Raw genomic sequence first — 16,051 nt, 5'->3', positions numbered from 1 at the left:
CATGGATAAGCACAGGAGGGACCGTACCCCTCCATCCTGCTCCCTCCCTCCAAAAAGCAGTGGGTGGCTGGAGGATTGTTTGGACTACATCTCTCCTCTGTCTGCAGCAGATCAGGATTGGATGGAGGAGGAGGATTTAGACACGGAGCTTGGGGTAGGAGATGAGACTTGGACGGAAGACTGGTCTCTGGGGAAGGACTCCTTGGTGGTCCACATTGTCCATCAGGAGGAGCTATAGGAAATTATTTCTCAGGTTTCATCCATTTTGAAATTTGAGGAGGCCCTCCCAGAAGCTCCTCTTACGGTGGATCCTCTTTTAAAGGGCATTAGGAGGTCTTCCAGATCTTTCCCTATGCTTTAGAACATTCGGGATGTCGTTCACACCCAATGGAAAGCTGCGGACTCTCCTTTTTGGGTGATCCGGTTCATAGTCCGTCTTTACCCTATCCTAGAACAGGTCCTGCAGTCCCTGTGTCCTCCGATGATAGATTCTGTACTTTTGGTGGTAACAAAGAAGCATACGATTCCTGTGGATGGGCGCAGAGCACTGTGGGATCCTCAGGACCGTTGCTTGGAAGCTATCTTGAAGCAGAGTTTTGATGTTGTGGCCTTGGTGGTGCAAGCGGCGTTTTGGTTGCATGGCCTTGCTTTTGCTAGTCTCAGAGGGTTTTGGATGAGAGGCAGATGATTTGGCCCTCGTGGATCAAGAAGCGGCCAAACTTGAGATGGGTTCTTCCTTCCTTTCTGATGCTGTTTACGATCTTATCCATACCTCGGGTTAATCTATGGCGCTCATTGTGGCAGCTCGGTGCTCGTTGTTTCAAAATGATGAACAAGAGGAAAACAAATGTATAATAACCCCCTCCCCCCCTACACACACACACACATATATATATATATATGTGTGTGTGTGTGCGCGCGCAAGGGAGCAGTTTTAAAAAAATATTGCTGTTGTCCACATGCCCCAGTCCTGCAGCTGTAGGATTATGCCTGTTATTCTTCTGATGACGTACCCTACCCGACACCCCCCCCCCCCCCCCCCATTCCACCCCGGTGCCTAGCAGGAGTAGGAGCAATTTGTACTCGTTCATGCTCATGTGGCCTGGGGTTCCAAACTGCCTGCCATATTCCCTAGTGGTAATCTTGTGATTTTACTTCAAGGGGTCAGTCTGTCAAAGGTGTTTTGGTTGCCAGGGGGAAGCAGATGCTGAGCAGGGGGTATCGGAAAGCCAAAAGGAATGATTGAGGATGATCTATGCCTGGAAGAGGTATCTTTTGGAGGGGGGGCGGAGAGGGCGGACCTTGACACTGACATCTACATGGATCCTCTTTGTAGGATGGGGAAATCCATGTCAATATGTCAGGCCCACCTAGACCATACTCCCATCACCACATGTAAATAGCCCACCCCCTTAAAAAAATGGCTTTTGCATGTGCATGTCAATCTATACATGTAAAAGCTGCTATTTATATGTTGATATGCATTTAAAATAGTGCTATAGTATTTGCATTTATGTAGTAGACATGTTGGCGTTCCTGGAGCTGGTGTTGGGTATTGCTGGGATGAAGTGCAGAGATATGCACGTATATTATAAAATACTTACCCTATATTCAAAGCAAATTAAATGGCCCAGAGAGGCTTCTGGCCATTTAAATCATTTGCCAGGGCTAACCACGAATATTCAGGGCACTTTGCCTGTTAGTGCTGCCAAAATCAGCTAACTTGTGGGTGTTCAGGGGCGAAGTTGGCAGTTAAGTGCCAAAATTCAAGTTTCGAGTTTATTTACATCTTGATATACTGCTCAAGAGCAAGCTATCTGAGTGGTTTACAATTTAAAATAACAAATCTGCAACTGTTAGCTGCATAAGATAACCACATAAATTGGGCCACATAAAAAGCTGTCCTGTCTTTATGGAGTTCATGTTATACAGTTAAGGGCTGAATATGGCACTTAACTGCATCGATTTTAGCCAGTCAGTGCCGGTGCTCAGATATGGCCCGGCATTGAATATCTGGGAATACAACCAGCGACGGACGTAAAAATGCTGACTGCCATTGGCTGAATATTGGCTAATACATGCTTATCCATGAAAACGTTGATGGAAAGAATTATACCTGCTACAGAGCAGGTGGGTCATTCCATGCCAAGTGGTCTAAAATTAAAAAAAAAAGTTCCCACCATCATGTCTCCAATTTTGTTCAAATTTTATCTGTTGCGCGAGTCAGGTGTTAAACGAAGTTTCCCAAAATTTGAGGTCTCTAACTGCAATAGTTGCAGATCTAGACCCCCTTTTCTGAAAGGTTGTCAGTCCATGAGCGCGCAACATTTACCAAAATGCCATTTTTGGGGTCTAATAAAATCCAAACACATTTATAAGTGGCTAAAAAATTCAAATCTTGTACAGTTTTTGATGCTAATTCCGATGAAATACATTTTAACATTACGGATGCAAAATCCAGTCGAACAAGTTGACTCAAAGTGTGCATCAAAATTGGTCGCGACTCATCGGAACATATTTGGACCAATTTTCAGACCGCAACAACTTCCATGCAAACAAAGATATGGACTTGAAATTTCAAACAAGCATTATGCTTGTGCTGGACATAATACTGCCAGATTTGCAACTAACCAGCATCTACAACCGCCCTGCAGGATCTCTTCAAAGTTGGCACTGTCAGCGCAAATGGTAAAATGTACCAAAGTTCAAAGCCAATTATTAAAAAAGAGTCTGCCTGAATCAGCTTGTGAACAGTATCATCTGAAAGAGAAAATTGTGCTCTACAACACTGATATGTTTTTGTTTTGCAATACCACCATTAAGCAGCCATTTACTCAGGTCAAAGTATGTTATATTTAGTACGCTTGATGTGCTAATTTTTCTTCATTTCTAGGAAATTGAGTCTTAATAGTCGCTTAAAAGTATTGATATAATTATTTATTTATTCATTTGTATTTTATTTGTTGATTGTCCAATCATTTATTGTGCGCTGTTATCAGTTTGGTCATGCCATCTCAGGTGAATATTCCAGCTTAAGAAATTAGTGATGATGAACAAATAAAGTCACAAATCTTCAGCCTGGGCAGTATGTTGCTTGCATTTATGGTAGATTGGAAACGTTTGTGAAACATCAGTTGAACAGAAAGATGCTTTCATAAGCTTTATGCATCCTCATGGTCCCGCTACTTCATTTTATTGGCCGGTAAGACGCGATACTTGCTGTATCCCAGAACAGCTTATCATTGCTGTTATTCCAGCTCCATCAGTGACATCATCTGGTCGGCAATATAGTTTCCCTGAAACTGTTCTCTTGCAGATCAGTGATGCTTTCAGAATGATGAAGTAACTGAAGAAGGCAGGCTTGGGAACCTGCAGTGAAGTAACTGAAAAAGGCAGGCTTGGGAACCTGCAGTAAAGAAACCCATGGCTGTTACTGCATGCCTATCGGGCATGGCCCCTATGGCGATGGGGATGTTGGTTTCAATGTAATAACCAGTAATGGCTCAGCCATCATGGACCAACGCAATACATCGCGCACACAAAATATAACATACTTTGACCTGAGTAAATGGCTGCTTAATGGTGGCATTGCAAAACAAAAACATATCAGTGTTGTAGAGCACAATTTTCTCTTTCAGATGATACTGTTCACAAGCTGATTCAGGCAGACTCTTTTTTAATAATTGGCTTTGAACTTTGGTACATTTTACCATTTGCGCTGGCAGTGCCAACTTTGAAGAGATCCTGCAGGGCGGTTATAGGTGCTGGTTAGTTGCAAATCTGGCAGTATTATGTCCGGCACAAGCATAATGCTTGTTCAAAATTTCAAGTCCGTATCTTTGTTTGCATGCAAGTTGTTGCGGTCTGAATATTGGTCCAAATATGCTCTGATGAGTCGCGACCAATTTTGATGCACACTTTGAGTCAACTTGTTTGACTGGATTTTGCATCCATAATGTTAAAGTGTATTTCATCGGAATTAGCATCAAAAACTGTACAGGATTTGAATTTTTTAGCCATTATAAATATGTTTGGATTTTATTAGACCCCAAAAATGGCATTTTGGTAAATGTCGCACGCTCATGGACTGACAACCTTTCAGAAAAAGGGGTCTCGACCTGCAACTATTGCAGTTAGAGACCTCAAATTTTGGGAAACTTCGTTTAACACCTGACTCGTGCAACAGATAAAATTTGAACAAAATTGGAGACATGATGGTGGGAAGGTGTGGACCACTTGGCATGGAATGACCCAGGTGCAATTTTGTGTGTGAGCTTTTGGGGAAGCTATCTTGGCAAACTGGGGAAATAGGGTGAGGAGGTGGTTTCAAAGAAAGAAGGTGGCTTCATTAGAGACATATCTTGTATTCTATGAAAGTTGTATTCAAAGTTGATAAATCGCATGTGGACTGTGTGAAATTGCAGAAGAACTTTGAGAGGCTGGACATTTGAGCTTCCAAATGGCACGTGAAATTTAGGAAGAAGTTATCAACATGGGCTACCATCAAAACATGTTATTTTATTGTTAACCCCAGTCACAGTAACTAGGTCTCATTGGATAAAAATGGGCCTGTGATAAAGTAGCATCAGTTAGTACTACGTCCCTTAATGTGAATAAGTGCAAAGCGATGGACACTGGGAATAATAACCCAAATTACAACTACATGATACCAGGTTCCACATTAAGAGTCACCACTGAGGAAAGGGATTTAAGTGTCATTGTAGACTGTATGTTAATCTTTTGCTAAATGTGCAGCATTGGCCAGAAAAGCAGGCTGAATGTTAGGAATTATTAGGAAACTAGTAAAAAAAAGGCCCGTTTCTGTCCAGAAATGAAATGGGTGCTAACAAGGTTTTCCTCGGAGTGTATGTTTGAGAGAGAGAGTGTGTGTGAGAGATGTAGAGTGTGTCAGAGACAGTGTATGTGATAAACAGAGAGTGAGGGTGCACCCCCTCCCTTTATGGTCTGAGGCCCCCCTTCCACCCCCACCTTTCTGGTCTTATGGCCCCCCTGCCTCCCCTGTAGCCACCCATGTCCAGCGACCCTGCTCTCTCACCTGCCCCTCCTTCATCCACCCAGGTTGTGTTTAACGAAATCTTCGTGGCAGGCAGGAAAGATCCACATTCCTGCCTGGCTGGCGCTGACGCTGCCCCGCTGCTGGATTGCTGTTGAAAATTGCCAGCGAGACTTCCAATGGTGGTCTCGTGAGACTTCTGTTGTAGTCTTGGAGGCCGCCCTTGTAAGTCTCGGCGGCCATTTTGAACAGTGATCCAGCATCGGGGGAGCGTCAGCGCCAGCAGTGGGCAGGCAGGAACATGGATCTTTCTTGCCTGCCCCGAAGATTTCGTTAAACACAACCTGGGTGGATGAAGGAGGGACAGGTGAGAGAGCAGGGTCGCTGGACATGGGTGGCCGGAGGGGGGGCAGGGGAGAGCAGGGTCACTGGACATGGGTGGCTGGAGGGGGGCAGGGGAGAGGAGGGTTGCTGGACATGGGTGGCTGCAGGGGGGGAGGGGAGGGTCAGTGGACATGGGTGGCTGCAGGGGGGGCAAGGGGAGATGTGCTTCGGGTGGGGGAGGGGGTGTTTGATGTGCCGGGGGGGGGGGCTTGGGTGATGCGCCGAGGGGAGAGGTTTCTTTGTTTCCGCGCTTGTAGTTTTTTGATGTACCGCTCCCTGCCACTTGCTCCGAAGTGGCAGGGAGCGGCGCACTGACAGCTGATTTCCAAGCAGGGGAAGGAGTAGGGAAACATGCTCCGCGTGTTTCCCTACTCCTCCCCTTGCCTTGGAAATCAGCTGTGAGTGACATCCTGGCTATGGAGCCTAGCACAGCCACTCCAGGAGCCACAGACACAGGCAGTCCCACATTAGAGCGTTGGTGGTGAGAATTATTATATAGGATGAATAAAACAAAGAATATCATAATGCCTATCACTCTATGGTGAGACTGCACCTTAAGTATTGTGTACAATTCTGGTTGCTGCATCTCAAACATGATACAGTGGAATTGGAAAAGGTACAGAGAAGGGTGACCAAAATAGTGAAGGGGATGGAATGAGACTCGTACGGGGAAAAGCTAAAGAGGTTAGAGAAGAGACGCTGAGGGGAGATGTGATAGAAGTCTACAGAAAATGAAGTAGAACAAGTAACTGCAAATCAGTTCACTTCTTCAAAGAGTACAAGACTAGAAGACATAGCAGCAGATTTAAATTAAATAGGAGAAAATATTTTTTTCACTCTATATATAGTTAAGCTATGGAACTCATTGCTAGAGCAAGTGACAAAAACAGTTAATGTAGCTGGATTAAAAAAAAAAAGGTTTGAATATATTCCTGGAAGAAAAGGCCAAAAACTGTTTTTAAAACCACTGTTGTTGCTTGTGACCTGGTCTTACCACTGTTGGAAACAGAATACTGGGCTAGATGTTGGTCTTTTGTTCTGGTGTTATGTTCTTATGTAAACAGTGTAGAAACAAAAAATGAAATATTAGGACAATATAGGAAGTTTAGAATGAGAGCATAAGCAAAACAATTTTTAAAAAATAAAGTGATAGTTTAATCTTGTTGCTGCTGGTACTTGAAATACAATACCAAACCCTTGTAGCCTTATTTTTATTTTTGTTAATTATTTGAGACACCAGCAGGGGCATTTTCGAAAGAGAAGGGCGCCCATCTTCCGACACAAATCGGGAGATGGGCGTCCTTCTCAAGGGTCGCCCAAATCGGCATAATCGAAAGCCGATTTTAGGCATCCTCAACTGCAGTCCGTCACGGGGACGACCAAAGTTCACAGGGGCGTGTCGTAGGCGGGACTGGGGCGTACTTAAGAGATGGGCGTCCTCGGCCGATAATGGAAAAAAGAAGGGCGTCCTTGACGAGCATTTGGTCGACTTTACTTGGTCCATTTTTTTTCACGGCCAAGCCTCAAAAAGGTGCCAAAACTGACCAGATGACCACCGGAGGGAATCGGGGATGACCTCCCCTTACTCCCTCAGTGGTCACCAACCCCCTCCCACCCTAAAAAAAATTTTTTTTAAAATTTTTTGCCAGCCTCTATGCCAGCCTCAAATGTCATACCCAGCTCCATGACAGCAGTATGCAGGTCCCTGGAGCAGTTTTAGTGGGTGCAGTTCAGTCAGGTGGACCCAGGCCCATCCCCCCCTACCTGTTACACTTGTGCTGGTAAATGTGAGCCCTTTAAAACCCACCCGAAACCCACTGTACCCACATGTAGGTGCCCCCCTTCACCCCTTAGGGCTGTGGGGTTTGGGGGGGGGGGTTGGGGGGCTCAGCACACAAGGTAAGAGCTGTGCACCTGGGAGCAATTTTTGAAGTCCACTGCAGTGCCCCCTAGGGTGCCCGGTTGGTGTCATGGCATGCGAGGGGGACCAGTGCACTATGAATACTGGCTCCTTCCATGACCAAATGCCTTGGATTTGGTCATTTTTGAGATGGGCGTCCTCTTTTTCCATTATCGCCGAAAACCGGGGACGACCATCTCTAAGGTCGACCTAAATATTGAGATTTGGGCGTGCCCGACCGTATTATCGAAACAAAAGTTGGACGCCCATCTTGTTTTGATAATAGCAGTTATCCCCACCCCTTTGCCAGGACGTCCTTAGAGATGGGCGCCCTTAGAGATGGTCGTCTCCGTTCGATTATGCCCCTCCAGGTCCACCACCATTACCAGTATAACCAGGGAACAATTTGTTCTACATGTGTAAAACTCTGTATGCCTGCCAATCCAAACATTTAATTGGCTAGATATTTTCATTCATTATAACAAATGATGATATCTGTTAAAGGATCTTGTACACAACACTTAGCAATCAGATTACACTTGCTTTGTTTTTGTAGTGGTCTTGAATGCTCTGTAAAAATCTGTACATAGGAAATCGCACTAAGAGTTGGTATATGTCGCTTGTTTCCAAAGTCACACCTCAAGAAACTCCTAACTTCTTTAAGAGCAACTATATGCAGGTTTATATCTTGTATCTACTGTGGATAGCCTGAAAACAAAACCAGATAGGGGATTCTTGACAGCCAGTATTTAAGAACTATTAGTCTGAATTAACCAATGAGAGGCATACTGCTGATATTGAAATGGCTGCATTTTATACTTTTTAACAGGTTATGAAATTTATGGTTTGGAAAAAGTACCGGACGAAGGACCAGCACTTATAGTTTATTACCATGGAGCCCTTCCTGTAGATTATTACTACTTTGTAGCTAAAGTCATTCTCCACAAAGGCAGAATGTGCCACTCAGTGGGTGACCACTTCATCTTTAAAGTACCAGGTAAAGTATTTTTGTTGTAGAAAGGATTTAAGGGAAACAATTTATCGCGGCTATTTTTTCTTCACTTTGGGGCCCTTTTACTAAGCTGGGGCAAAAAGTGGCCTTAGTGTGCCCTTATGAGAGTCTCTCCTAAGTGCTAAGGCCATTTTACCATGGGGTAAAATGGTCGATTGTTTCTTTAATGGCCAAGCGCTAATTTTTCCATTAGCAAATGAGTGCTTACTACCACCTAATTTGCAGGTGATAAGAGACTTAGGGGAAGATGCACTAAAAAATCGTTAGAGCCCTTCCCTTACCGATTCCCTTAGCGAATCGGTAAGGAACGGGCATGGATTAAGGAAAGGGAATGCAAATGAGCTGCTCGTTGTAGCTCACTTGCATTCTCTATTCTATTGGTAAACACTCGGCCAGTCGTCCGGTCGAGCATGCGTAGAGCAACCAAGCGTTATGCTGGCTGCTCTGCGCATGCGAAGGACGTCCTTCACTCAAAAAAACAACAACAAAAAAACTAATTTGATCTGTTTCAAAGCCTTTCAAAAGTCCCAGAAGCATGGTTAGCTCCCCCCCAGGCAGTTGCTCAGACTGCCTGCCTGCTGGGACGAGCTGCAAAGAAAAAAAAAGAAACATCTCCTGCAACTTCTTAGCAGCTCAAACGTCTTTTTTGGCAGTGCTTCACTCAGCTGAGAGACCTGGAAGTCTCTGAGCCAATCACAGCGCGTTTAGCTCGGCTAAACGGGTTGTGATTGGCTCAGGGACTTCCATGTCTCTCAGCTGAGTGAAGCACTGCCAAAAAAGACATTTTTATTATTAAGGGGGCCAAAATGGACGTTTTTTTTTTTTTTTTTGGATGGGCACCCATTTTGGTCGCCTTCCTCCCCCTTTCAATAATAAAAACGTCTTTTTTGGCAGTGCTTCACTCAGCTGAGAGACCAGGAAGTCTCTGAGCCAATCACAGCGCGTTTAGCTCAGCTGAACGTGTTATGATTGGCTTAGGGACTTCCAGGTCTCAGCTGAGTGAAGCACTGCCAAAAAAGATGTTTTTATTATTGCAAAGGGGGAAGGTGGCCAAAATGGACGCCCATCCAAAAAAACCAGTCTATTTTTGGCCCCCTTAATAATAAAAATGTCTTTTTTGGCAGTGCTTCACTCAGCTGAGACCTGGAAGTCCCTGAGCCAATCACAATGCGTTCAGCTGAGCTAAACGCGCTGTGATTGGCTCAGAGACTTCCAGGTCTCTCAGCTGAGTGAAGCACTGCCAAAAAAGACGTTTGAGCTGCTAAGAAGTTGCAGGAGATGTTTCTTTTTTTTTCTTTGCAGCTCGTCCCGGCAGGCAGGCAGTCTGAGCAACTGCCTGGGGGGAGCTAAGGTTAGTGCATCTCATCACAATAGGGGTTTCTACACAATTTGCTCATCTGCATTCCGTTTTCGTTAGTTGCTACCATCGTCGGAAAAAAGTATTTAGTGCATGCCAGGGTTTACTACTTGCTCGTTAAGTTTAGTGCATCTGGCCCTTCCTCTCTAAACCTGCACTAATCAGTGACAGGAATGCCGATGTACTAAGCAGTTTGCATAGATGTGAACACTCTCTGCCCCTAATCACGTCCCTTGCATCAAAAAAGAATTTTATTATTATTTTTTTTTTTCTTAGTGTGTGGGTAGTGCACGTACATGACAAAATTACCGTAGGATGCCTCAGCACGCCCCGCGGTACGCCATTTTTTTGCTGTGGTAAGCATGCATTAGTTCTTACTGCAGCTTAATAAAAGGGCCCCTATGCTTTATCCTTTTAACTTGAAAACTGAACTGATAAAAACTTTTAAGAGCCAGTAAATACAGTTGAAGCAAAGGAAGGTAGATGAAGGCTGGGGAGATTTTTCTTTGTGTGCATATCTTTTAGGCATTTGTGCATTGCATTCATGTAGAGCACAATATGTGACCCATTCAGAATATTTATTTTATTTTATTTTTTAAATTTTTATTTACATTTGTACCCCGCGCTTTCCCACTGATAGCAGGTGCAATGCGGCTTACATACTATATACAGGTACTTATTTGTACTTGGGGCAATGGAGGGTTAAGTGACTTGCCCAGAGTCACAAGGAGCTGTCTGTGCCTGTAGTGGGAATCGAACCCAGTTCCCCAGGACCAAAGTCCACCACTCTAACCACTTGAAACATTTTTTATCCACTCTTATCACATTTCTAGGCAGAGTACAAACTTTTCTATACATAAAAACAAAACAAGATACAGACAAACTTAGCAACAAGTACATAGGAGTACTTTTTCCATCAGGTTTACAAATCATTGTTTACAACAGATTGAATCTAGACAGCAAAAAAAGTACAATACTTCTCTATTTGTCTAAGATAAGTAGGTAATTTATTCCATTCATTGATACACGCTGTTGAAAAAGATCACTTACAAGTCTGAGCAAGGAAGCATTGTTTAGTATTAGGAAGCTGCAACCTTCCTGAATTTTCAGAATGTAGAGAGTGGATTGGAATATATGGCTTTAAAGATTTCACAAAGTAAGAAGGAATATATTCAGAGTTTTGTGAACTAGACAAAGAAAATGAATTGGGAGCCAGTGTAAAGATAAGAGAATGGGACTGACATGTTCACAACAAGAAGACCCAGTCAGAAGTCTTGCAGCTGAGTTCTGAATAGTGTGTAGTGCCTTCAGCATAGTGGATGGTAAGCCCAAGAAAAGAGTTACAATAGTCCAGGCGCACCAGGATGAGGGCCTGAAATACTGTTTGAAAATCTGATGTAAGAATCATTTAGAGTTTGCAACATAATCTTAGCTGAAAATATGAAGAAGAGATCAAATTTGTAAAGAATGGTTTCATAGAGATGTCCAAAATAACTCCCTAGTGTTTTAATTTGAGAGCATAATGGAATTGAGACACTGGAAGTGACAGTGTTTTTGTTTTACTATAGATCAGTATTTCAGTTTTAGAAAGATTTAGGGCACGCTGATTATTAGAAAGCCGTTCCGGAATCTGACATAAACACAATTTAACTTTTGAAAAGCATAATCGAGATTGTTTTGAAATGGGGAGAAAAATAAAATATCATCTGCATACAATCTAGAAAATTCCTTCAGTTCCTTTTTTTTTAATTTAAAGAAGTCTTTATTAAGCATTGATAAACATTAACGTACATGTGTGACACATTACAAACCGTATATTCTGGAACATTCAATATACATGACTCTAACACCCAGAGGGTACAACCATAAAATCAGTGCTGCAAATAGCATCTTATTTAACTTCAATTTTTATCCAGTTTTTGTGTTTTTAGACCTCCCTTCCCCCCCTCCCTCCCTCTCCCCTCCCCCCCATCTATTCCCTTCTACCCCCCATCTTTCGTCCATCACATATTTCAACCAGAGCACCTTTGTAAGAAAGGTTCCCAAATCTTATCCCACTTATGCACTGTTTTCCGTTTCACAGCAGTCAATCTTTCCATCTCACACATGTATCTTACTTTAGTAATCCATCTTCGTATCGAGGGTACTAACGGGGATTTCCAACTCTGCGCTAAGTTTATTCGGGCGGCGTGCAGGGCACACCTTGTCAAAATCCACTGGTCGGACGTTAGCCCTGCAGGCCTAGACCCAAGCAAGAAAACTAAAGGATGCCACTGCACAGACCGATCTAGCCACCCCTGCAGCCGAGAACGCACCCCCTTCCAGTAGGCCTGCGACTTAGGGCATAGCCACCATATATGACCTGCGTTTCCCAGCCCCCCACAGTTCCTCCAACAGTATTTTGATACCTGGGCGAACATGTGATTTAGCCGAACCGGGGTCAAATACCACCGGTAGAATACCTTTATAGCGTTTTCCTGCGTAGCTACTGACACTGATGACTTCAAAATCTGCTTTTCCAGGGCCACCCACTCAGGTTCTGGCAATGTGAAATGCAGCTCCTGCTCCCATCTCTGCCTATGTAGGATGGACTGCTTAGCTCTGTTCTCTTGATAAGCATACAGTTTAGTTATCATACCCCTCATGTCCTTGTCCTCTACACACATCTCCTCCAGCTGATGAACTTCTCGCTGCAAACATTCCACATATGTGGAGCTCTTCAAAAAGTGCACCAGCTGCAAATATGCATACCGATCCCCCTGTCTAAGCCCGTAATCATCCCTCAGTGTTTCAAAGGGCACCATAATCTCTCTCATGTGCAGCTGCCCCATGGAATCTAATCCGGCCTCCGCCCATCTGCGAAAAGTGACGCTCCCCATCCCTGGCTCGAACAAAGGATTGTCCAGTATCGGAGCCAAACCCGAGATCATTGGCTTCCTATCCGGAAACAGGTGATCCCAATAATGGAAAGTGGCCTGCACTGTGGGCGGAAATCTATCTACTTGCCCCCTATGCCTACCCACAACCCACATTAACTGTCCCAGACTACGTGAGCCCACCAACGCTTGCTCAATGTCAACCCATACATGATGGTCCTCCCGTTTAAACCAGGCTATTGCCGCCCTTGCCTGAGCTGCCCCATAATACCAGGCCAGGTTGGGTACCCCCAACCCTCCCATCCGCTTACTTTTATATAGCAGGGCCCTGGGCAATCGGGGTCTTTTCTTATTCCAGATGAAGCGATTAATCGCCTCCTGCAGACCTGATAAAAATGATCTGGACACTTTCATGGGAAGGACCTGGAACAGATAAAGAAGTCGAGGCAAAATGTTCATCTTTACTGCAGTAATCCGCCCAAACCAGGACATTCCCATAGACATCCATCTGTCCAGGTCCCTCTGTACAGCTCGCTTAAGTGTCGGATAATTGCTGGTAAATAGCTCAGATAAGTTCCCAGGCAACTGCACTCCCAAGTATCCCAGCGCTTTAGCCTCCCATTTAAAGGCAAAGGACGCCTTCAAGGTGTCCATCACTCTAGGAGGGACTCCCACCGCCAGACCAGTGGACTTGTTAGCATTCAGTTTGTATCCAGATATTGTCGCATATTCCTCTATCACCTGCATTAAATTAGGCAATGAGGTTAATGGCTTGGTTAAAGTCAAAAGGACATCATCTGCGAACAGGGCAATTTTATACTCCCTCCCTCCCACCCGCACTCCAGCAATGTTCTCATTAGTTCGCACAGCCTCCGCCAATGGTTCCATTGCCAGAGCAAACAAGAGGGGGGATAGTGGGCAACCCTGCCTAGTTCCTCTACCCAGCCGAAATAATTCGGAATTCCCTCCATTGACACGCACGCAGGCTTGCGGTTCTGAGTACAAGGCCCTAATCCACATTCTGTAAAATTGTCCTATTCCAAACTGGTGCAAGACCTTATCTAAGTACCCCCAGTGAACCCTATCAAATGCCTTTTCAGCATCCAGTCCAAGCAATACTAATGGTCTATCCTTCATCTGGGCTGCGTAGAGAAGGTCCACTGTTCTCCTTATGTTGTCTGCCGCCTGCCTTTTGGCTACAAACCCTACTTGATCCGGGTGTATCATGCTAGGTAGCACCTTCCCCAGCCGATTTGCCAGTACCTTAGCTAAAATTTTAACATCAGCGTTTAATATGGAGATGGGCCGATACGATGCACATAACGTAACATCCTTGCCTGGCTTAGGGATTACAGCCACCCACGCCTCCATCATGGTCTTGGGAAGGGCCACACCCTCCCTCACTGAGTTAACAATCATTGTCAGATAGGGGGCCAGCTCTACAGCGTATACCTTAAAAAATTCGTTGGTGAATCCATCTATCCCAGGCACCTTCCCTGTGGGCAAGGTTTTAATAGCCCTAATAACCTCATCTACCCGCACCGGAGATTCAAGCTCCTCCCTCTGTGCTTCAGTCAAACCCTCCAGCCCCCTAGCTCCCAAGTATTCATCAATTTTGTCTGACTGCACAGTGGCATCCTCCTTGTATAGAGTCTCGTAATATTGAGCAAAACACTGTCTGATCTGTGCTGACCTATGCATCACCTGCCCTTTACCATCTCGGACTTTCAAGATGTGACGAGTGGATCTCAACTGTCTTAATTTGATTGCTAGTAGCCTACCAGGCTTGTTAGTGTGTTCATAATAGACCTGCTTCATCCTTGCATGTGCAAATTGCAAGCTGTCTTCATGGAGCGAACCAAGCTCCAGTCTAACCGCCTGCAACCTACGCAGGTCTGACAGGGAACCTGTGGCCCTGTATTTAGCCTCTAGTCTCCCGAGTTTGTCCATACATAGGACTAACTGAGCTTTGTGTGCCCTCACCCTCCTGCTCGCTCCTTGTATAAAGTAGCCTCTGGAGACTGCCTTAAAGGCGTCCCACACCATTCCCAGAGAGGGTCCCGAGTCTAAGTTCATATCAAAGTATTCTTTCAAAACTGGACGAAATCCCGCTACTAATTCCGGGTCCTGTAGCAAACCATTGTTAAGCGTCCATCTTTTTTCTCTCGGTTCCTCTCTTAGGGACGGGAGCACAGACCAGATCGGGGCATGATCAGATATGCTAATGTGGCCTATAGAAGATTCCCCCTCTCCCCCAGACAGTGCCCTGTCCAAAAAAATGTAATCAAGCCTAGAGTATGACAGATGAACCTGGGAGTAAAATGTGTAGTCTCTCATCCTGGGGTGTGCCAGTCTCCATGCATCGTATAAGCCCAATTCATCCACACAATCTTTTAATGCCTGTGAAATTTTACAATCTAAAGGGGCAGGAGGAGTAGAACGGTCTAGTCCAGGTTGCATAGTGGCGTTAAAGTCTCCCGCCATTATTAATTTCCCCTTGGCAAAGCTCTGCACCTCTTTTCGGAGACGAAGGAAAAATTCCCCCTGCCTCTCATTGGGCGCATATACACTTGCCAAGGTATACTCCTCCTGCTCCAGCACAACTTGCAATAGAAGAAATCTTCCTTCCCTGTCCTTTTTAGAACGTACAATCTGCACCTGGACATCTCTATGAAATAATATCGCCACCCCCCTTTTTTTAACCCCCTTTACATCTGAGGCACAAACCGCCAGTGGATACTGTTTAGTGGCTAACAGGCCCTCATATTTTTGCATTAAATGCGTTTCTTGCAAAAAGACCACTTGAGGTTTCAACAACTGCAACTCTCGGGACAACGCATGCCTCTTATAAGGGGAGTTCAACCCCTTCATATTATAAGTTACCAATTTAAATCCCGTCATTGCTTATTCTATAGTTACACCCCGCTTCCATTGAAGGATGGCTATCCATCCTTTCACCCCCCCTCTTCCTACTCGCTTGCTTCCTGGTTGTTCTGGTTGTTCTCAATTCCTTATCCCTTCCCATCCCAGTCCCTCCCCCCCCCCTCCCATACCCTCCCTGGCCCCATGGCCAATATCCACCAACTGGTCCCATATGGCACCAGCTGGGTGTTGCAAGGAAGTAACCTCACCAGCCGAACTGACTCACTTTTAAATAGGAGCCTATCACCACACGACTGAACACTCCCTTCGGCCCTCCCCCTTGCCCCCTCCCCCTCCCTCATGCATTCTCAATTATATCAATATTTAACTCATATCATTCTTTATACTTCGTTTATCTCCCAAATGTCTCTCTGCATATCACCTCCTCTCAATGTCTCTCCGCTTCTGATTCCTCTCACCAGATTCTTGTTTTCGCCTCTGCAGCTCAGGGCCTGGGCTTCCTGGGTGCTTTCTCTACCCTTTTCCATCTCTGAAGTCTTGCTTTTGTAGAAGAAGCCACCTCAACTGGTAGGGTAGCTGCAGCGGCCAATCCAGCCTCGTATAAAAGCTTCCAGGCTTCTCCCAC

At 45.0% G+C, this 16,051-nt stretch overlaps 1 protein-coding gene across 2 annotated transcripts in view; it reads left to right on the top strand.

Annotated features, from left to right (window-relative positions):
- The window catches only part of TMEM68 (transmembrane protein 68), a 97,642-nt gene that overhangs the window by 18,680 nt on the left and 62,911 nt on the right, over nucleotides 1–16,051 (top strand). Inside the window, exon 3 of one of the 2 annotated variants that reach the window (XM_030214498.1) lies at nucleotides 8,128–8,295. The exons of the other annotated variant lie outside the window; for it this stretch is intronic. Within the exon in view, the coding sequence (XP_030070358.1) occupies nucleotides 8,128–8,295 (168 nt within the window). The remainder of the gene's footprint in view (nucleotides 1–8,127; nucleotides 8,296–16,051) is intronic. 2 annotated transcript variants of the gene reach the window in all.

Source organism: Microcaecilia unicolor, chromosome 1, assembly GCF_901765095.1.
Source record: "Microcaecilia unicolor chromosome 1, aMicUni1.1, whole genome shotgun sequence".
Taxonomy (NCBI): domain Eukaryota; kingdom Metazoa; phylum Chordata; class Amphibia; order Gymnophiona; family Siphonopidae; genus Microcaecilia; species Microcaecilia unicolor.
Note: the sequence above shows the minus strand (reverse complement) of the source record. Positions and strands in the feature narration are given on the sequence as shown.